This window comes from Ambystoma mexicanum, chromosome 9 (assembly GCF_040938575.1).
Source record: "Ambystoma mexicanum isolate Mex_15411 chromosome 9, UKY_AmexF1_1, whole genome shotgun sequence".
Lineage (NCBI taxonomy): Eukaryota > Metazoa > Chordata > Amphibia > Caudata > Ambystomatidae > Ambystoma > Ambystoma mexicanum.
This window is the reverse complement of record NC_090931.1, coordinates 954,954,517-954,977,555: the sequence shown is the minus strand read 5'-3', so window position 1 is coordinate 954,977,555 and position 23,039 is coordinate 954,954,517. Positions and strand designations below refer to the sequence as shown.

The following is a 23,039-nucleotide window of genomic DNA, read 5'->3' as shown; positions in this document are numbered from 1 at the left end:
TTAGTGCAAGTGTGAAGTTGTTGGTTGGAAGCTTTACTGTTTAGGACACGAATGATGTTGTAATGGCTGTTGCCGTGTCAGATGCATAGTGCATATTTTTTTTCTTTTTTTTATATTGTATAGCCCGCTAAGCCCTTGGGCATCAAGGCGTTGTTAGATAAACCAGTTACACTTAATGAGGAACCATAACATATAACTCACAGGATAATTAAGAGCACATGAAACATTTTGCATAGGTGGGAGGGATAGGGGGTGAGGAAAGGGAGATAGAGTTAGGTGTAGAGCAGAGGTTTTAGTGCTTTCCTGAAGGCCCAGTAGGACTGTTCGTCCCGGAGGGTGGGCGGGAATGAGTTCCATTGTTTGGCAGCAAATGTTGGGAAGCTAGATCCCCCAGCTTTTTGTTGCTTGAATTTTGGTTGGGTGAAGCAGTGGGTGTAGGCTGCTCTAGTTGGTCTGGTCGCGTTTGCTTTGGTGATTTTCTGGGACAGATGGGGGACCTCTTTGGACAGGCATCTGTGCATGATGGAAAGGGTCTTGAAGATGATCCGTTCGCGAATCGGGAGCCAGTGGGCATGTTTTCTAGCTGCAGTGATGTGGTCAGCTTTGGGAATGTAGAGTGCAGCTCGAAGAGCGTTATTTTGAATGACCTGCATTTTATTTATATTTTGGCGTCTGTGCTACCTGCATAAAGGGCATTGCAGTAGTCCAGTCTGGATCCTATGGTGGCGTGAGCTATAGTCATGCAACTATCTGTGGAGAGGAAGGGTCTAGCTGCATTGATTTGTTTGGTCGTGTAGGCAACGGTGGAGGCGATGGCACTCATTTGTAATGTTAACGAGAGTGATGCATCTAGGTAAACCCCCAGAGATTTCACTATAGGGGAGACTGGAATAGTTACTTTATCTATGTTGAATGATGAGTATTGGGGGCATCGTTTTTTGATTACTCGGGGGGCCTACTATGAGAATTTCGGTCTTCTCATTATTAAGGGATATCCGGTGCGTGGCCATCCAGGATTGGATTGTCACGTATACTGAGTTGAGAGAGGAGGAATCTTCTTGGTTATTTCCAGATAGGGGAAGTAAAATCTGCGTGTCATCCACATCATTTGTGTAGAATATGCTAATGGAGTCGAGGAGATCCTTGTGGGACCCAGCAGAAGATAGGAGATAGTGGTGTGCAGGCATTTTCTGAAAATACTCTCATGGACTTGTTTCCTACGAAGGAGGGTATCCAGGTTCATGCCTCTGGTGACAAGTTGGCAGAGGTAGATAGGTGCTGAGCTAGGATTGCGTGGTCGACTAGGTCGAGCGCAGCTCAGAGGTCTAGGAGAAGATGAAAGGCAAGCTTACCTTCATCGCTTATTTCATCAATTTGGATTTTGAGGTCGATTATTGCTGATTCGGTCCCATGGCCTAGCGAAAGCCAGATTGGCGCATGACCAGGATCTTGCTGGTTTCAAGGTGTCTTTGAATTTGTATGTAGGCTGCTCTGTCAAGGATTTTGAGTAGAAAGGGCATTGTGATTGGGCAGTAGTTAGTGGGGATTGCTGGATCAGTGTAGGTTTTTTGATAAGAGGGAGAACCCAAGCTTCTTTGAGGCTGGTGGGGACTCGTCTAGTGGAGAAGGATGCGTTGATAAAGGTGGTAATGAGGGGGGTGAGGAAGTCTGAGCAGTCTATTATGAGGCTTGCAGGACAGATGTCGCCTTTGCAGCGAGAAGGCTTGAGGCCTTTGATGATGGCTTTAACTTCAACTTCAGAGACGTTAGTGAAGTGAAACAAAAGACAGGCTTGGTGGATATCAGTAGGTGGGGAGTAGTTGGTTGAGAGCTTTAGAGAAGGTTGGATCAAGGCTTGTTTAGTGTCAATTTTCTTTTGCAGGGTTTCAATTTTAGTGAGCTTGGCGTTTTGGATATCAGTGCACCATGTGGCATCGTTAGTTAAGGTGGTGGGAGGGATGGTGGGAGTTTCTAATTCTTTAAGAATTAGGAATATCTCACGAGTATTGGAGTTGTCCTTTGCAATACAGGTATTGTATGTAGAAGATTTGGCAGTAATGATGTGTTTTTCTTTATAGATTAGCTGCTGTAGTATATCAGAGCTTACTGGCCTCAGATGGAGATTTCCTCCAATCGGCTTCTGTAACCCGCTTGTAGGTGCAAATTGTTTGGGGTAAACCAGGGGTTTCTGTGTGTGGATGGTTTAGGTTTACAGGGATTTAGTGGGGCTATGGTATTTATGGCTATAGTTAGTGTTTCCTTGTAGTGGTTGGCAAGTGTGGTTGGGTCATTGGGGAAAGGGGCATTGGGAAGAAGTGGGCACAACATGCGGGCTAGGCATTCTGTTGTGAGGTTTTTGGAGCTGCGGGCGAGGTTAGCAGGCAGTGGGGTGAGAGTGGGTGGTGATTGGGCGACCTGTAAGATGCAAAATTGCACAATGTTGTGGTCTGACCAAGGGCAAGGGCAATTAGAGAGGAGAAAAACATGGGAATTGAGGTCAGCGATCCACTCGAGAGTCCTTCCTTTATTGTGGGTGGGGGTGATGACACAGTGGTGGAAGCCGAGAGTGGTGAGTGAGTTAGCCAGTGATAGGGCTGCTAGGTCATCAGGGTCATTCAAGCCAAGATTGAGGTCTCCAATAAGTATTGTTTTGGATGACAATGTGATGTCAGCACTCAGGCAGTGAAGGAGGTTCTCATCGAAGGCCAGGGAAGGGCCTGAGGGGCGGTATATGGTGTGAAGAGTGATGGAGGTTGAGTTGGATATTTTGAGTTTCATAGATAGTATGTCACTATTGTTTGTAAGAGTAGAGCTCATTTGTCTAATGGACAAGGTATCCTTAGTGACCAAAGCCGCTCCCCCTCCTTTCGCATTTAACCTATCTGCACGGTAGACAGTATAACCTGGCAGCAGGGCAATGGGTAGGGCAGGGCCGGAAGCTGCATTTAGCCAAGATTCAGTAATAGCTAGGATGTCTAAGTTGTGAATGTTGATGAGGTCTTAGATATCTGTTGCATGTGCCGGGATGCAGAGCGCATTAGTTAGTGCACGTTGTAAAGGGACGGAGGGAATAGGTTTGTTTGGATTGATGGATGCAGTCTTCTCACTGACATTCCGTTTTGTGTAGGTGATGGTGGTATGATCCCTTAGGCGGGAGTTTCTTAGTGGGGTATTAGGTGGGTAGGTGGTAGGGCTAGGGCAGCCAGTGGTTGGGGTAGAAAGGCAACGTTCTCCTAGGCGAATGTTCCTTGTGGAAGGCTTTTGTGGGCATGTTCTGCTGTCCATAAGGTGGATGCCCTGGTGGGTAATAATGTGGTTCTGGTGGGTCCGGTCTGCTAGAGCCAGGGAGCGTGTTAGGGTGTGAGCTAGGTGAGGTTGTGGCACTATTGTGGGGTTTTGTCACTATGCTGGCGCATTTGCTTGAGGACTTGATGGAGGGTAGAAACCACATGGCTTTGGGGAGCATCCCAGTTGTTTGAGGGTGTGCTGGTGGTTTGGGGTGATTGCGAGGCTGAGTGTAGGCAGGGTGCACTCTGATGGGCAGTCTGGCAGCTGCGGTGGGTGCTAGAGAAGCAGGCCGCTGTAGGTAGTGGGAGGGCGTTACAGGGACTGTTGTTCATTTCCCTTGCAGGGTGTAGTTTATGATATTGTGTGTGCAGGGATGGGGGCTCACCTGGCCTGGGTTGGGGGAAAGCAGGTCCCTAGTGGAGGGAGAGTAAAGGGGGGTGGTGGGACCAGGTTGGGGGCGGAAGGAGTACCAAGGGCTCAAATCCCTGAAGAGGGATACGGCATGTAATCTCTGGGCAGGTGGAGACGAGGTCCACATAACAATAACGTGCTTTACCTTGCGCAGGCAGCCAAGACTTGAACTCCGGGTCTCTGCTTTCGCGATCAGTATCTGGATGCTCGGGATGTGCATTTGCGGCAGGGATAGTGTAGCGCGTCCCGATCTGGCTCAGATAGGCCAAGATAGGTAGCATGTCCCTTATGTGCGGCCCTTCGGTGCAGACCGGCTGCGGCTGCCGGCCTGTCGCTGGTGATTCCATTTGTTCCACAGGCAGCCAATCATGCCGCTGGAAGTTAGAGTGCAGGTCGGAGGCACTTCTGGGGGCTCAGTGTGTTTGCGGCGAAGTCGTCGGCCATTGTTAAATAGCTTTCACGAACGCTGAAGTAAATTACCATCATTGTAGGTGCTGGGGGTACTGGGGCATCCTCTTGTGTTTCAGCTCTCCTGAGCTGATATCCTTTGATGGGGCCAAGACAGGTGGCATGTCCCTAATACAACTATTGGTAGTGGGAAAAATGAGTGAAAAGCTTTGTTAAAAGGAGGTTTTGGTGAAGTTGCTCTAATAAAAACCTGTGAAATTCGGTGAAGAAACTTTGTTAAAGGGACGTTATGGTTGCAGCACAAAATCTAAAGACCAAAGAGATTCACCAGTTATGGCAAGTCACACAACCATAACTCGAGCCCCTACAATGCACAGCTCAGACTAGTATCAAAGATGACATCACAACTGTCATCACTGAGCAACGTCCGTGGGACACGTCTTCAAGGGATAGTTTTTGTGGGGAATTTGGTGGTTAAAGATGTCTTGACATCAGTACAGTTGAGGCGTTTCTGGGAAATACTGTATGTCCATCTAAAAAAAAGAGTGGACCAAATCGAGGTTCTGTTTCCATTCCATGTTTATGAAAGAAACCCACCTGAGCCTTATTTCAGAGGCCATTCTGGCCGAGATGGTTCTCTGACTATGCAGTGGCCAAGCGATGTAAAATGGCGGTTGTTGTGATAACAATAGTGCTTTTGTAGTGAATTAACGAGTTAATTTCCAAACTATATTCACTTTCCAGAACAGAGTTTTGTATTAGTTGGTATTAGCTTCAAATGCAGTACAAGCGGGTGTTCTTTCCCTCACTTTTACAAGAGTCCGTAGCTGACTCCGGTTGGCTGTGGCATAAAATGCAATTTTTTGTTCTGTGGACGTTTCTTCTGGTTTCCCCAAATTAAACATCGCGCTAGAAGAAAAAAAAGGATTTGAATCCAGTCTCACTTATCAGTCTAGGTCGGTAATATAAAGTTTAGATCTTCTTATCCGACATTCATAATAGCGAAAGATTTGGCCACGTTTTTAGCAACATTAGTGCTGATAAATGGGTAAAATTGCCACAGAATGTCAGTGAAGCTAAATTAGTTGGATTGTATGAATTATACCCAAAGAGCAAAATCAGGGTCCAGCTATGGCTCTCAGTGCATATTGTCCTGCCCGCTCTTATTTAGAATGCAAGCCCTATATTTATATATATATGAATGGGGCAGTCAGTAGGATAGGGGTCTGCAACATTTGGTACCCCCAATGATTTGGACTCCAACTCCCATAGGCCCTGACCTGCATAGTTAATGGGGAGGGGTCATGTGAATTGTAGTCCCACAAATCTGGAGAGCCATGCGAGCGTGTACCAGCGACACCAGGGTGCTCATTGTGGGAGTGGCTCCTGCTAGAGAGAGGACAGCAGTGTAGATTGTCTCACTTTGCTATGTAGCTGCAGTTTAAGGTTTCCTGCTAAATGTTAAAGACATATCTACGCACCCAGCGACTAATAGAGCGAATCCATGGCCTAGACATTTAACAATCTTTCGCCTAAAAAAGAGATTACTTTAATAATTTGACAGCATGAATCTCAAAGTATACATCTTCAAGGTGTAAAGATGTATTGTGTGAGTTGCATCATAAGAAATGTCATTTAATTGTGAATTCGTTTTTGCCATGAAATGGGCCGCTGAATTTGAATGTGTATAACATACGGTGTATTTAATCACTTGTAGGTATATATTCTGGACAGATTGGTTCCGCCCAGCTAAAATAATGAGAGCCTGGTGTGATGGGACACACGCACTTCCCATTGTGAATGCAACGCTTGGCTGGCCAAATGGCCTGGCTATCGATTGGGGGTAAGTCGACTACCTGGATGCCTCTGCTTTTTACCTCAAGTAACTGGTTTGCTTCAACGTGCACAAGTACACTACTTGCGCATTAGACTTTACAAAGTTGTCAAGACAGCCTAAAGAATCGAACATTTTAAAAGCATGGATGAACTTTAAGGTCAGGTATAACCAGTGCTTCAAGTCAGATTAGAAATCGAGGGGGAGGCTCTCAATAAGGGGGCGTGGCCTAAGTACTGGCATTTTCAGACCACGCCCCCCGAACGAGAGCCCCCCTCGCCTAAAGGGGGTGGGTGGGCTGTTAAAAGAAGTAGAGCTGGGGCGCACTGGCATTATTACCTTTGATGCCCCCAGCCCCTCCTTTAAAACAAAAGAAGGAGCTGGGCGCACCAAAGGTGAGACACCAGTGTGTCGCAGTGCTCACACAAGGCAGCCCTTTCATTCAAGGAGCCGCGTGGCAGGCAACGCTTTAACCACAGGCTGCTTGAATGAAAGGTCTGCCTGCTGCTGATATCTCTGAGCAGGAGGATGTCGGGATTCACCAGCTCCCCTTTTGTTACCAAGTAAAAAGTCATCACCCAGCATGAAGCCAAGGGGCTTCATGCTGGGTGATGACTATTTACTCAGAAACAAAAGGCGAGCCGTGCAGTCCACCCGTCTCCTGTTTGAGTACACAGACATCAGGCAGCCTGCACTGCCCGGTTACACATGCTGCTTGCAGGTGCCAGTGCTCCGGTTTAGAAAAAAGGAAAGGCGTCACCCTTTCTTTTTTTCGAATCCGAAATGCTGATACCTGCAGGCAGCTTGTGTAACCGTACAGCTGCTATATGGGCTGCCTGAGGTGTAGGCATGGCTGGGGTTAGTCAGGGTGTGCTCCGGCAGGGTCCAGGCTCAGAAGCATTTTCTAGCCCCGGCCCACTTAAAGCCCTACGTATAACCTGCAATATGGGCTTGTATGAGCAATACTGAGCCATGTCTAGAGTACTGTGAATGTGTGTCAGAACAATACGCTTCACCTGTGGCTGGCCTTCACTCGGCTTGTTTCTAGATCATGAAATGCAGGCAGGGACTGGAGCAACTCTGAACCCTGCCAGATTTTGGGATTTCGGGGAAATGTGAGTCCGTAAGATTAGTTTTCTTAGTGAGTGGTGCACGGGCACTCTGTGTTTAGCAGCTTATGCAAGTCTTCTTTGCCAAAGATCAGGGTGATGGCTTTTGGTTGCAGCTTGCCACTGACAAATGGCGAATGCTGATGCGATGTGCCGTACGTTCTAATTCCAAGAGGATTTGGAGAATGCATGAAAGGACATATTTGAGATTCATGCAAGCCATATCATTCTGAAACAAAATGGCGGAAAGCATCTCCAGGTATATTTTGTGCAGAGATAATAGTTGTTTTTTTTATTGTGTTTTTAGTTCCCTGCGACTGTACTGGGTGGATGCCTTTTTTGATAAGGTTGAGCACAGCACATTTGATGGAGCCGACAGACGGACTCTTGATCGCATAAGCCAAATGACTCATCCCTTTGGCCTCACTATATTTGGAGGTGAGTTGCTTGTGCATTCAAAGAACCAGTTACCAAACACTAAACTTTCACTAATCGTTCTGTTATCTTTTGTAATTGATGCGACCAGATAGGGCTAAAATATATGACACATTTACCCATAACTTGAACACGGTTTACCTGTTTCGTGTACTGCGAATTATGTTCTGCCAATTATGCAGACCAATTGGAAATATGAAAGGTTCTTGATTTCTAGGTAAAGAATTTACAGTACTATTTATTGGTGATGACAAAAGCTGTGCCATGGGTGACGCTACCCTGTGAGTGATTTCGTTTGAGCGGCTTACTGTGTCTGTGTGACCACTTTAAAGCACTTTGGATCATTGGCAAAGCCTGTCAAGCAAAAGTGTGTTAAAGACAGCACTGTACAACAGAAACTTGGACAATTTCTTTTTTTAGAATTAGAAGCTGGGTTTTGCAAGGACACGTGCACACTGGACGACTGAGGAGGAATGCCCTCGTGACCACAGGCGGAAGTTGGATTTTGGACGTCACGGTGGTCTTCCACCCAATGGACAGATCACATTTGTGGGCAACTGTACTGCACAGTTATAGGCTATCTGCCCGCAGGCTGGGGGGCTATTTTAGCCCCTGGGTTCGAATTGATAATGGTTTGCAGGAAGAATGTTTGCTCCCCTCTTTCCTTCTTGACCTGTTACTGTCTGATCGATCTCGCTGACGTTTTGTCCGTGGTGCAATGTTTTCATCAAAGATTGAGGGAAGGTTAAACCAGGGATTGCTCCGGTATGCAAAGAGCACACTCCTCGTGGACCCGGCCCGATTGGATTACAGAGCCAGGTCAACACCCTAGCACATGAATGAGCGTTGCGGTGGTCACCTCCAGTACAATGAAGGTGTTGCGGTGGTCACCTCCAGTACAATGAAGGTGTTGCGGTGGTCACCTCCAGTACAATGAAGGTGTTGCGGTGGTCACCTCCAGTACAATGAAGGTGTTGCGGTGGTCACCTCCAGTACAATGAAGGTGTTGCGGTGTGTGGGGCACCAAGTAAAATTCCTGATTTCGGGAGATAACTGAAAATGAAGTGGTTAATAAATATAGATATTAGGGTTTCAGTGTACTCTCACTCTGACATGGGCATCATATGTAGAAACAGCACCATCTCATGCTAAGCATGTCATACCGGGTCCCCTATGTTTCAACAAGCAATTTAGGGATCAGACAGTAACCCCACTTAAGAAAGCCCTGTTAGTCACGTGGTCCCAATGCTGCTTCGTGGAAGTAGTGTTTGAGGTGGTAGTGACTTACTAGACACACAAAGCATAACCCCTGGTGTTGGCATCCGGTTTTAGGGCTTGATCAGATCAACCTACTATAATATGTGCTGTATGTTTTAGAATTAGGCCTCTGGCCAATCAGAGCGCTGTTTAAGAAGCGGCTAATGAACTGCCATGCTCGGGCTTCTGAGGTCCACCAAACGTGAATTGCAAAAAGAACCCAGGCGTGGGACTGGAAAAGATCTGTAATCCTCCCGCTAATCCATGCCTCCTTTACCCTTGAAACGGAAGTCCTTTCCTCCATTTGGGCCTCTGATATGATATATGATATATATATATATATATTTTTTTTGTGTCGCGCTCATACATAAGTGTTTCAGAGCGTGACGAGGCAAGGGGTAGCGGAACAACGGAGGACAAAACAACAATCTTTCTAGGCCTTACTGAGACGAATGCATTGAGGGTGGCCAAGCATCACAGGGAACTCTGACACCGGGGCTTCTTGGAAATGTAAACATGCTCTTATCTTCCCAGCTCTTGTCACCAATGCGAATAGTGAGGCAATGTTTGGTTGTGACAGAAAGCTAATTTAACCTCAGCAATCTGATTTTAGGGGAGTCATAATAGTACAATATGCGCTGTGTGTAGTACCTCTAGCTATGTACTGTGGAAGATGACAGGCTTGCCTTAGTCAGAGAGGATCTGCCTTTGCCCCACTCATTCAATCCACAACACATTGCATATGTTCTTCAACTGGTGTATACTCTGTCATATGGCCCAGACGGTAAAGGTTTCTATTATAAATCTCAGTGAATGGTTATGGTTTGGTAACATATCTTTTTGTGGATATGATTATCTGATGGCATGTTTGTGGTTATAAGGAAATGGTATTCTGTGTACGACTATACATTTGGGATCTATGGTCAAGAAGATTTCATACAAATAACAATACATGTAAACAATGCAGCTTTGCAGAGGGGTGAACTTGTTTTTCAATGTAGTTTGGAGAATTAGTCTTTTCATGTGTGGAACACAGAGCTTTCTTAGCCGTAATTGCCATGACTGGAAGCAAGTGAATACTATGGGCTACTCGAGTCACATGTGCCGCCCATAAATGGGGATGTTTTGCTGATAAGGGTGTGATGGCAGGACTCCATGCTGAGCCATGCCCAGGCCAGCGTGGGACAGACATTTAACAGCGATGCACTGTGTGTCGGAAGTGCTTGCTCAATCATAGGTACCACTTTTAATTGTCTCGCTCAGTAGCCTCTTCTTGGATGTATGGCTCGAATGTAGGGCATGCCTTTGAAGGGGCACATAGTCTTTGAGTCTGATGGGCGGGTATGTGGTGATCCAAGATGGCCTTTAGTCCACTGACTGTTCTTGCTTCAATGATTTCAGGACATGTGGCCTCAATGCCCTAGAAATGTCCCATCTCAATGGAAGAGTCTGGAGGGGATAGAGGACCTCCAGGCATCTTCTTCCTCAAGTGGTAACAGTGCCAGCAAGCCAAGGTTTCCCTCCCCTACCTAATCCATGCTGTCGCTCAGCCCTTGCTCTTGCCCCTATGACAGAGTCCTCGACTGTACCGCGCCACCAGACCCAGGGACTTTTTAAACTATGTTACATTGTGCCTCGTGGTGGTCTCTTCTCAAGCAGCGGTCCTCATAATACACCTGTGTTTCGTGACAGTAATGGGGTGAGTACTAAATGGTGTACTGAATTTTCTCCAGGTTGTAATCTTGGACCAGAATTCTTTCTCGCACCTATATGTATGACTATCGTTCACCTTAAACTTGGGTTCATTCCTTTCATTTGAAGAAATGCCGGTCCACGTCATCAGCCACCAGAGTTTTCATGGGCCAGAGGCCAGAGCCAGGATCGCCCTAGCAGTAGAGTCTCTGCAGTTCATCCAAACCTCTGCACAGCAAGAACAGCAATGGTGGCTTCAGCTGCGGAAGTCCTTAGGGTCTTATTAACCGTCGGCCTGAAGCGATTGTCATTCCGTTCCCTTTTGGCCATCAGGGAGTGATTCTTTTGTGAGGCACACCTATTCATCCTTGGGATAATCAACCTTGGAAGTGGGTCCCGTGCTCACTTATGCGTTTTGCTTCCTGTTGTTCAGATTGTAGGGGCCGGCGCAAGTGATATGACAGGTACTCAGGTGGGGTGTCCACTCCATGGAGGAGCACTGGCTTCAAAGGGTATCTCCGTAACGGCAGAATTGACTTCTTGAACTTTGGGGTGGTTTCCAGTCAAAGCTTTGAATCGTGTTACTGGTGGCTTCTGATCAGTCATGACTGTCCACGGCTGTCTGTACAGATGGAGCTGGAAATAGCATCGACATCAAAGAATGGAGATGGCCTTCCTCTCTATTTGTGAGTACCTCTATTCAGCAGAGGGTTCCAATAGAATAAGAAGACCGGCTCCTCTACCTTGGCCAACCAAACCAGGTGGTCATAAGTTCTACATTTTCAAATGCTGTTCATGCTAGGCCTTAGCAGGAAGTCTTGTTGTACATCTTTCTCTGCTCCAAGCATATGATCAATTTGCAAATATGCAAGTTATAATGCATTGTCCCAAGCCACAAGCTCATTGCATGGTTTGGAACAAGGGTAGTTGGTTGACAATAAAGGCATCCAGAGCCATTTTGAAAATTTGGAAACAGAAACCGCATAGCAAGAAATGCAAAAAATGACTTGGATAACGGACGACATTGGGATGCTGGTATAGCGTCATATCACTGAGAGAAAACAATACAGGGATATCATACATCGGCCCCTTAGATTCTGATCCTTTGACCTATTATTAAAGAGTTGTAAAGCTACTGGCTCCCAGAGAGGCCCATACCCTCCCAAGCTTATCAAACAAGTAAGCACATACATCGTCACTTGTAGCATTTCCTGAGTCTAATGGCTGCCTGACTTAAGCATACAGTGGATCTTTTTTTTTTTTTTTAAGTCCTGCAAGATCAAAATGTTCCAGCAAACATCAATATCATTTCTAAACTCCATTTCTCAGGAAGAATAATCAAGAAGGATGTTAGTCGCCAACTGCAACCTCTGGCAAAAGATAAAGTTCTGTTTAACATCCAATAGGCTGCTTTTCACCCGGTACACATACCATTTGGTATAAGTGTACATCGTGTTTTCTGGGTGATGGAAAGGAGCGATACCCATGTTATCTCCTCTATCCTTTAATGTTAACCTTGTTCCTCTTGCCAAATGGGTTAGGTCTTATAACCCCCCAATTCTGTATGTATGCTGATGACACCCCCATATTCCTCAAGCTTGATGACACTCTGGGTGTGCTGTCAGTATAGGTAGATTCCATTGCAGGAGATCCCATCGAATTTGATTCCATCAAATTTTTGCCATCGAATTTCGCTGCAGTATATTTGGAGGCTGGGTTAGGGTAATAATACACGTGCAGGGGGAAATGGGGCAGTTGGAAGGGGTCTCCCCCTGCATACATTTGCGGCAAAATGTCTTAAAAACCATTTAATGGAATAAAATTCGATGAAATGGATTCGATGGAATCGCATAGATCTGTGCTGTCTTTAAATGTTAAAGATGTTATGCCCAAGGGAAGCCCTGGGTGATATATAACAGATGTAAGTTAAATCCTTCTAAACTCGAGGTTATCCTCTTCAACACTAAGATTTCTCCTTCTAAATCTTCCATCTTGGCCCCCAGTTTTGAGCACCTGCCCTTTACAAGTCACTCATGTCCGTAATTTGAGAGGGCGTTTGGATTCGGAAATGTAACTTGTCCCTCAGATTAACACTGTCTCCAAGGTATATTTCCGTTTTAAGAACCTTAGACATGTTCTAGATTTTGCACTTGAACATTGCGTCACTGGGGTTCAATTACTGTAATGGGGTCTACCTGGGCTTCACTTAGGGTCAAATCAACAGGTATCAGTGTATTCAAAATGTCGCACAATTATGATTTGCACTCCAAGGAAATATATCCATTTTTTTTCAGGCACCTGTGAATTTGTACGAGCTTCTGGTGGCCCAACGCAATGAATTCAAGAAATGGTGGCTTGTCCACAGAACCCTCCTAGGAATCAGACCTCACTCCCTGAAAGAAAGACTTGACTTAACAAGTAAATTACAGCAAGGCCTCTTACATCCCTTTCATTGATCCTCGGTTTCCTTTCGCAGAATCTGGGTCTGTCTTTACTTTCTCATTAGGCCTCGCTACATCTAACTGATAGATAGCTCTTTTTCTTCTGCAAGGCCACTAATACTTGTTTCTGCTGCCCTTTTAATTGGTGTATCTACTTTTCTCTGATGGTGTCAGAATATTTTTAAAGTTGTCTCCACTAGTGCAAAGATGCTGTTGGGCATATTTTGCACTTGGGCCTGATCACGACTTTGGCAGTAACGCCGGTGGTATTAGCCCTACCGCCGAACTTCCCGGCGCTAATAGCGCCGGATCATGAGTTCGGCGGTAATGTAATTCCCCATTCCCCATTGAGCCCATTCGGGAATGCCCCATTCCCCATTGGGCTCAATGGGGAAAATTTGCGCTCTTACCGCCGGCGGATTTCCCGCCGGCGGTAATAGCGCACATTTTTGGCAGATTTCTGCCCAGCTCAGAGCTGGGGCGAAATCCGTCGAAGTCCTGATTTGGCGGACCCTTAAATCCGGCAGTAATAGCGCTACCGCCGGATTTAAGGGTTACCGCCAAAGTCGTGATCAGGCCCTTATAGTATTAACATAAAAGAACATCTGCACAGGCAAAACAGCCTTACTAAGGGCTGCGAGAATTCAAATGCCCAAAGAAGCAAATCTCTGTTCCAATGTTTGCAGTGTCTAAGAAATTCTACTGACAGAAAGGGCTTCTGGTAAAGACATCAGCGGATGGCCCTTAGGTGAAAATCCCTTCCTTCTTCGACACTGACCTGATGTGTTTTGCTTATAAAGCACGCTGAACCCTTAGGTAGTTAGGCGCTTGACTTGAAGGATGAGTTACAGACATGTTATACATAGTGAGGTACGGTTAAGACAAGAGCATATACAGAAATTTACAATATTGACAGAATTTAGAAGTAGGGTGCATAGAGAAAAACTGTGGTAGACATTTTAGAATATTTACATTGATATACAAGCAGGGTGTTGTGCAGGTGAGGCTTAGGAGGGGTGGTCTGGGGGTGTAGCAAGGATTTAACTTTGAATCGGAATGCTAGGAAGGAATATTCATCTCTAAGCGCAAGGGGCAGGGAGTTCCAAGTTTTGGCAGCTAAAACTGGGAATGAGTTTTGGAGTCTGAATTTGGCAATGCTGAGGCAGTGGGCATATTTGGCTCTGGTAGGTCTCGGTGAAGTTTTCCAGGCGAATTTATCGGTCGCTATGGTTTAATCAAATGCTGAGGCATCCTCTTCCTGTGCAGTGACTGTGGGGGGAATATGTTTCCTCTAAGAAGATGTCTTCCTACCCACTTCAATGCAGAAAGCACACTGCTACAGAAGAGACAAAAGGGAAGGCTGTGCACTGCTGTAGCTGCAAGGCCAGGCTGGCACTGGTCTTCTGAAAGCTCTATTTAAATGTAACAAGAAAGGCTGTCATGTTATTCTAATGCAGTGCCTATCTCCCCCATTCATGCTGAATCACTGTGTCTTTTTTGCCTTTCTTTTTGAAATGTGTTTATTAAAATCACTGTGACTTTAAACAAACATAAAAGGAACCAGTGATTCACTGTAGATGCCTGGCTGCTGATGTGAAGGGATCTTGCTGCTGTCCCCATTGGAGTCTCCCCACACAGCTGACCTCCCCCTACTTGAGTGGGTGGCATATTCCAAGATCTGATACCTCACCACACATCCGCGGGTACTGTGCAAAGCCAACAGAGTAAATAACAAGTGTGGCACACAACTAAAACAAAGGGCATACTTACCTGGGTGATATTCAGTTTCCTGCTTGCTGCACACTGAATGTTCTACCCCATCCACAAGCCCATAAGGAAGCCTATGTTTCAAAATATATAATTGTAATATAATTGTGTGCCCTTGTCAGCCTGGTGGCAGTTTGATCTATAAAAATAAGCCATGTTATGCAAAGGGGATCACACAAATATACAACCACGGCATTTGCATGGCATACTATTTGTCAGCTTGGCGAGGTGACTCAATCCTGGCAGGGTTGGTGTGTATTAGCTCTCTGGCCTGAGTTCATCCACAATAACCATGAGGGAGCCTTCCCAGGAAGCGGCTATTTGATCCCTCTGAGGAGGGGAACACCTTTTCCAGGGCACTGGTAACTGTAGTGCTTCACAAACAGTCATGGCATAACAAAGACACTCTCATGCCAGGGGGATGATCACAGGAGTCCTTTTTAAGTGGGCAGACATGGGGAAGGGGTGGATTAAGAGTAGTCAGATGAGTGATTTAGGCCAAGAGAGGGATTTGAACATCCTGTATTCTGCTAGGGATCCTTAAATGTACTGCCCCTTACCCACTTCCTGCAGACAAAGCACCTTGGGTATTACATCAGAAGCCAACGGGTACTTGTTACAGTAGTAGCCTGAATTGGACCCCTGACAACAGGCTTGCTTTTGACTAATCCTCTGAAGCGTTTTTTGCAGTTATAAGAGGAAATTCTGCCCTTAGTTGGTTTACTTTTGGACTGCAAGACAAGGAGGATTCAAGTCTCAAATCAAGTGCCTGCATTCCTGTCTTCATCCAGAGTGGCCCATTTGCTCTGAAAGTCACAGTGTTTCCTTTACAGGGTGGGCCTTTCATGTTGTAATTAGTTCTGTGCATATTTTATTTTTGATTAAAGTTCTTATTTTGTATAGAACCTTGGTAGAACATTCCTTTATTTTAGTTGCACCATATAATTGATGTTTGTTTATTAACTAACATCCTTCCTGACGAGTATAGCCTGTCTGTGGCCCATGTTACCTAACAAAAGAGGTGAAAGAGGTATACTTCTGTAACTGTGTCTGTTTCATCTTTATAATTGGAATCACTGCTGAGTTAGCAGTAGGGTGTGACTGAGTAGGCATTTTTTGCATTGCTCATCCATGTACCCATGCAGAGCAGTAGTCATTTCATCACAGGCAGAGCCAGCCTTTGGTCTTGCTCTGGATTGTGGCTGGCAAGGGAGTTAAGGAATGGAACATGGCACCCTGGAGATCATGCCACCCTGGCCTGCATTTTACATCTACATGCCTCGCAAGTTTCATCCTCAACAATTTTAACAGATGTGGTTGCAAAAACCCTCGGGGCACACCAGAATTCCGGCAGGTCAATTTGTATCAAGCTATGTTTAACAGATGCTAGTTATGTTATGTTATGTTGATTTATACCATGCACTGACACCACCCAAGGGCAGTCTCCAGGTGCTCTCGCACAGCTCTGTAAGAGAGGAGGGTGTCGAGGTAAGTGGGGATAGGGTGAGAGGATTGGTTCAGAACCAGGAGGAACTGTTGCCTGTGAGTGTTGTTTTGCGTGTGGGAGTTTGTGCGAGATGCCTTGTGTGTTGTAACCGTATGGGTAAGATTCAGTGCTTCAGGTGTGTAGAAATGTTTGTGTTGGTGTTAGTGTGTTGTGTCGGGTTGTGGTGGGTTTGGTAGTGCAAACTGGTTAAATAGTGTCCATAAGGGATCCAAAGTCACGGAAGGCCGTAGCTGTAAGATTATCTGGTAACTTGGTGTGTACTTGCGTTTGGATGGTTCTAAACTATGTGGGTGGTTCGCTCTAGATGTGCTTCAGCTTCTGAAGATGCTGGGTGTGAACTTAGTATTGATTCTTGGTTTGTTTATGTGCTGTTTGGCTCCCAAGGTCTGGTGTAGTGGCGTCAGTAATGTTGGAGGAGCAGGAAGGGGAATATGGGTTAGTAAATCGGCTGGCATTGTTGCCACATTTGGCGCGGCTCTTTGGCTGCCGCTTGATGGTAGTTAGCCATGTTCTTGATTGTGGTTCTTTGGTCCATCTAGTCTCCTCTCTAGTTTTTTGTACATGGTGTTGTTAACGGTGTCCCTTCATGGTTGTCATTGTCTGTTGAATAGCCAGATTTTTAGCTGTTTCCTGAAGATGATGTGGTCTTCTGTGGTTCTAATTTCTTTGGGTATGGTGTTCTAGATGTTAGCAATTAGACGTGAGAATGCTGTTCCGCCGAATTTCCTTTTTTCATACTATCTTTCCTCTATTCGTAGGTTGTTGCTGGATCTTAGTTCCCTTCCTTGGCAGTATCGGCTAGTCTTGTCTTGGAGGTATTCAGCTCCTTGTTTGTGCAGGGCTTTGTGGGCGATGCAGAGTGCTTTGAATTTGATGCGCTTTTTTACTGGTAACCAGTGTAGACTTTTCAATGCTGGAGTGATGTGGTCTCTTCTGTTCAGTCTTAGTAGGATCCTGGCTGCTGTATTTTGCACGCTTTGGAGTTTCTTGGTAAGTCTTTCTAGTATTTCTAGGTAGAGGCTGTTTGCGTAGTCAATTCTAGTGAGTATCAGGGATATGATTGTGAGGTTTCTGTGGGCGCAGGAGAGGTATGTGTGTAATCCTCTGAGCAGTCGTTGGAGGAAGAAGCATTTTTTGGCGATTGCGTTGACTTGCTGGTCCAAGGTTAGACCATTGTCCATGAGTATGCCTAGATTATTTACTACGTCGGTAGTCTCTGGTTTTGTTCCCATGCCAATCAGCCAGTACAGTTGTGGGTTCCCTCTGTTGAATCCTGCGGGTGAGATCATTATTTCCATTTTTGCCAGGTTCAGTTTAAGGTTGTTCGTTGTCATCCAATTTTAGATGACGTTGAGGCAGTTTTTGAGGCTGTTATTTTTTTCGTGGTTCTGTTTGTGTTCACAATCAGTTGTGTGTCTTTGTAGTTGTAGGCAGTAAGTCTGTGGGTTTGGATGATTTTCATCAGTGGGCACATGTAGATGTTGAAAAGCAGAGGTGAGAGGCTGGATGCGTGTGGGACTCTGCAGTATATATATTTGTTGTTTCAGATGAACTGTGGTAGGTAGATTCTTTCAGTTCGGTTTGTTAGGTAAGCCACTTTAGTGCAGATTCCTGTATGCCACATTCCATCAATCTTTTTATCAGTGAAGGAGCCCTGGTTGGTGCCTTCAATGTGAAGACATTGCTCATAGCCTGATGATGAAGGCTAAGGGATGTGAATGCCATGATCATCATCACCTGGTCCTGGACTAGTGCAATTCTTCGTTCATCCCTAAAGGTCTCCAGAGGCATGCACATTCAATCCCCCGCACAGGGAATACATGCCAGCAACACTGTGTTATTTGTATAGAGCAGGAACATAATCTCCCCCATAACTAGGACATAAGCCAGTAAAGCCAAAAGGGCACTAACCATCCCATTGATGTAAAGATTGAACAGTGTGGTTGCTAGGGCACATCCCTGCTTCCCTGCTTCACATCACACCCAACTGACTAACAATTAGAGGGCCTGTGAGTGCTTGTGATTCCATCCCGTCTGATAAAATCAGAAAACTCTGGCCAGTCATCTGGAGTGATTCTGTGAAGCTGCATTGTGATGCCACCCAACCTTGAACTCCACTGACGGCCTTAAAATACATCAATTCAACTTAAAGAGCTTGGCAACCCCACTAAGACGATTGGTTGAATATGAACTTAATAGACGCGTCCTCCAAAATTGATAGGGTGTAATGTAAAGATCAATCCCTATGAATGGACCGATGGCTTCATAGCTCCTGAAGACACACCAGTGAGGCGGGAGCAATGCTTTGAGTAACTGTGCTGAATTTACAGCCCATTTCGAGATTCTGACACAATCGGGTGACATATCAAAATAGCTATCCATTCACCACAGTCCTTAAACAGACACGACATACCCACAATTCCATTGTAAAGTTGGCGTTTTCACATATATAGTATTATTTAAAGACATGGGCCCTCATTACGACCCTTGCGGAAAGGGGTTTACGCCGGCGTAATGCATGGCGTACCTTTCCGCCTTACTACGAGTTCCCGTAGCGCCATGGTGCTTTTTTCGCCTGCTTTTTCCGGGCGGAAAAATCCATGGCGCTACGGGACTTGTTGTTAATTACGCCACCGTAATTTACGGTGGCGTAATTAACGCCTTCCCCACTCCCATTATACCCTATGGGGCAAAAATGGGAATGGGGAAGGGTAAATGGGGATTGGGGACTTACCGCCCCGCCAAGGTCGGAATGGGGCGGTAAGTCCGCCAACCACCATGGCGGAGTTGGCAGCTTAGCGCCATGGACCATGGTGCAAATTGCACCATGGTTCTCCGCCAGGGTCGTAATGAGGGCCATAGTGAAGAGACCTACACCCACCATGGTCGAGGGGAGTCTTTTTCTATGGCTATTGGAGGTAAAACTGTTGGCTTTGCCAATACCCGATGATGTTCCTAACACCAATGAGCATTCACAAAGGAGATGTACTTCTTGGCCCTAACAAGGGCAAGTCTAAACTAGTAACAGGGATATAATTGATATTAAAATAAATGCTCACCAAGACACACGGCTTCGAAGCTAAAACACAGCCAAGATTAACATCTGCCTCCAATAGGCCCATTCTCTATATGTATAGCAGCACATTGTGCTCACTTAAAGGGGAGCCAAAACCAAAAAGGTATAGTTTATCTTCATCAAATTGTTTTTCTATACCCCAAAACGATACAAATAGAACCTTTAATTCACTTCAGCATTCGCCACATACTTGAGAGAGGAAGTAAATAAAAGAAACTATGACGACAATCGTAACAGCGCTTTGAAGAAGATCCATGGGGCGTGCAAGCAGATTAAACATTACTTGCAAATACAAGAAGACCTTTTTAGTTCTTGTCTAAATGTGTTTTGTAATTACCACCCAATGTTTTTCTTTAGCCATTCTTTATTTATACCGTTTTTTGATTGGCTTATGTTTTCCTATGTCATGGTATAGGTTTTGCATACATCGCTGACTGGCGTCTCGGAGGAATTATACGAGTGAGAAAAACAGATGGAGGAGAGATGACTATAATTCGACGAGGCATAAGTAACATTATGCATGTGAGGTCCTTTGATGCAAATTCTCAGACAGGTAAGAATGCTCTTGATGAAAAAGAAAGCATCTGTTGTGTATAAAATGTATATCTGTGTGCTAGAAACGGCGATAGAACGTGGAAGCTGTTGTGCTCTTTTATGAAATCAAAACAGGGTATTACCAAAGCCATTGTACAAGAGAACAGAAAACAATGTCCAATAAAAGCAATAGAACCCGAGGAGGGGGGCATTACTGGTCTGTTAATGCCCCCGGGGTGATAGTTACAAGCCTGAGTGAAGCGAGGGCTTTGACGTAGCCTCAGTGGCATTACCACACCGTTAATGCCCCACTCTGAGGGTTATATTGCTATTAGTACCCCGGCATGTGGTACCAGCCTACTAATAGCATTTTTTCTCTAGTTGAGAAACAGCGTTAAAACGGTTTCTCAACCTGAGAAAAAAAAACTAAAGAAATGCCCACCAGGTATCGGGGACAATGAATTACACATAGTTCCTTCTCCCTTTCCATGGCAGCCGGGGAAGAAGGGGAAGGAACTCAGGGACTTGGCGCTCCGAACGGAGCACTTCAGGTAAGTTGTACCCGGTCGGCCATGTAACGACCCGGCGAGGGCCAATCAGATAGTTTGTGACAATCTGATTGTCTCTCGCTGGGTACTAATGTTGCATGATGTGTTCTTTTCCCAAAGCTAAATGCTTGTTAACTAGAATCTACCTAAGTGCTACTATATTTACTCAAACACTCCTTTCGGGAGAGGTGGGAGGGATGTGATGTCTGTTTTCTTTTATACTAACTTCATGTTATATTATGTTGAGCTTTCATTTGAATGTTTTGCTTTAAATTTCAAATGTAGGAGCGCCTTTGAAGTAGCAATAGGACAGCAGGTAGCGACCCAATAAACACACAAAAAAACTGAACAAGAAAAACTAGAAGCGTAGACTTGGAAATCTAGTCTTTTAACTAGATCCTACACCCCTGTTTTGTCCTTACATTGGCATGATTCCCTCTATTAACAGGACACAGTAACTGCAGCCTTGAGTGAGAAGGTTAGTCAAAGGCTGGATAATGTAAATTAACTCCCATAAGTGCACCCAGCCTCAGCCTAGAGGATTCCTGCCTCACACACCAATATAACAATTAGTGTAAAGGCCCTAGCAAGGCTCAGGAACATACAGGAAGGCCGGACTGGGGATTCTGCCCGCAAGGAAGCCGGGGTCTAAATGCCGCTGAGCTAAATGTGCCCATATTTCCTGACAGCTTTCCCATCTATAGAGCCTGGCCATTCAGGGCTCAGGGCAGTAAGAAGAGGGGCTTTGTATACTGTGCTTTCTTGGGCACGGTTTCCTCATGCCCTTGCTCACCACGACACTGTGGATGACTCAAAAGTCATATGTCTAAGCCAGAGACAGGCTTTGTGTCCTTAAGCACTTTGTGCACAAGCAAAAGCCCAGGGTTTTAGGAACTATGACATAAATAAGGAAAACAAAACATGTGAGGGTTTTTTGCTCACTTTCCAGGGAGCTTTAGCAAACTTGGCAAATTTGGATTTCTGACATACAACCCCTCCCCAATGGTACAACCCCTCCCCAATGTTGTTGAGGGCCTAGGAAAGTAAGTAGAAGGTCTTTTCTGTCTTTGCTTTTGTGGGCATGACTTCAACACGCCCAGGATTGCCAGGTAGTGAGTAAATTCCAGACATACCCCCTAGTGCAGAAAACACCTCCCCGCCAGCTGTCTCTGCTTTTGGGGCTGCAGCCCAAAGAATACAGTTTGCACGATAAATTCTGTCCAATTGTACACATATCCACCTTTTCCTTCTCATGCCTTCCTGAGCATCTCATCTCTCCATCGCCCTCATCCCAACTATCTTCCCGACTTTGCTCCTCCCTAGCACTACTGAACGTTCTATCATACTCCGCCTTTGCCTCTCTGACTGAAAACGCGATTTCACACCCCAAGCTATGGCAGGGGGCGCTATACAAATGCAAGATAACCTAACATAACATATACTCACAGAACAGGATTTAGCTCCTACCACGCCATCCAACCTCCTGTCAGACATCATTTCAATCCCTTAGTATTGACTGGCCACCTCGTTAAAAGAGAAACCTCAGTAACAAGACGACGGCCGTCTTTCTTCTGAAAAGAGCTGGCCGAAGGAGCGAAAAAATGCACCAAACACAACACTGAGCTTGGTGGTCTAGGTTTCAACAAAGGGAAATCTTCCACTTGGTGGTTTCCAAGCTTTGCTCTCATGGTCTCTGACGGGACTCGAAACTTCTCAGTGACAAGCAGCCTTTCATGTACTTTGATACATGTGACAATCATGTTTTGAGTAATTGAGATTGTGAGGGAATGGGTTCCACCCAGGAGAGGATTACACCCTCAGTGTTCTACATTTGTATTGTATGTATTTATGCATTTTTGACGGTATGTACTCAGGTGTGTTGGTATCGGATATATAAAGCAAACACGTGTGGAAGCAACACAGTGCTGTTTCTTTATCATGGCATAATGTATAAGATGCCCATAAACCAAATATGCAATAAAAAAAATAGCAATCATTGTAAAAGTCTTTAAAATGTTTTGTAAGGATTTTTTGACAGCAGAACATCTCATGTACACCATGTGTAGAAATGCACCGAGTGCACAAACCCACTTGGGTGGCATGCAAAAGGCGCGGGAGGCGAGGCGAGGCAGCGTGGGCATGGCAGAGCCAGCTGCGCTCGCCCTCGCCCGGATTATCTTGTAAATGGACCCAAGATGTGCAAACACTCAGCAACCCCTCTTTGTTTCTCTGTTTCCTCCCAAGGCACCAACTATTGCAATCGGCAAGCCAACCCCAATGGGGACTGCAGCCATTTCTGCTTCCCCGTGCCCAACATGCAGCGGGTGTGCGGCTGCCCATACGGCATGAAGCTGGGCGCCAATCAGCTGACCTGCGTGGAGGACCCCGAGAGCGAGCCACCCACCTTGCAGTGCGGCTCCTATTCATTCGCGTGCGCTAATGGGAAGTGCGTGCCAACATACTTCCGCTGCGACGGTGTGGACGATTGCCATGACAACAGCGACGAGCTGGGCTGCGGGTCGCTCAGTAAGTAGTAATGCGATGGGCGAGCTTTGTTCCTCGCAGCCACAGTTGTAGCCGGGCACCCTGCAATGGCTCTGCTTTGCATTCTTGGCACCAGTCTAACTTCTCAGCCCGGGCACGATGCTAATTCCGCAGAAGCTACGCACGTTCTGTGTGGTCTGAAATACCCAGGCATGTTCAAGTCCCCCATCATTAACGCACCACTGCGC

General features: G+C 45.8%; 1 protein-coding gene across 2 annotated transcripts in view; it reads left to right on the top strand.

The window, feature by feature from the left end:
* Window positions 1-23,039, top strand: part of LRP2 (LDL receptor related protein 2) — a 516,831-nt gene that overhangs the window by 187,288 nt on the left and 306,504 nt on the right. For both annotated transcript variants that reach the window (XM_069616158.1, XM_069616157.1), the window contains exons 18-21: window positions 5,825-5,950; window positions 7,358-7,488; window positions 19,641-19,778; window positions 22,552-22,833. In XM_069616158.1, the coding sequence (XP_069472259.1) occupies window positions 5,825-5,950; window positions 7,358-7,488; window positions 19,641-19,778; window positions 22,552-22,833 (677 nt within the window). The remainder of the gene's footprint in view (window positions 1-5,824; window positions 5,951-7,357; window positions 7,489-19,640; window positions 19,779-22,551; window positions 22,834-23,039) is intronic.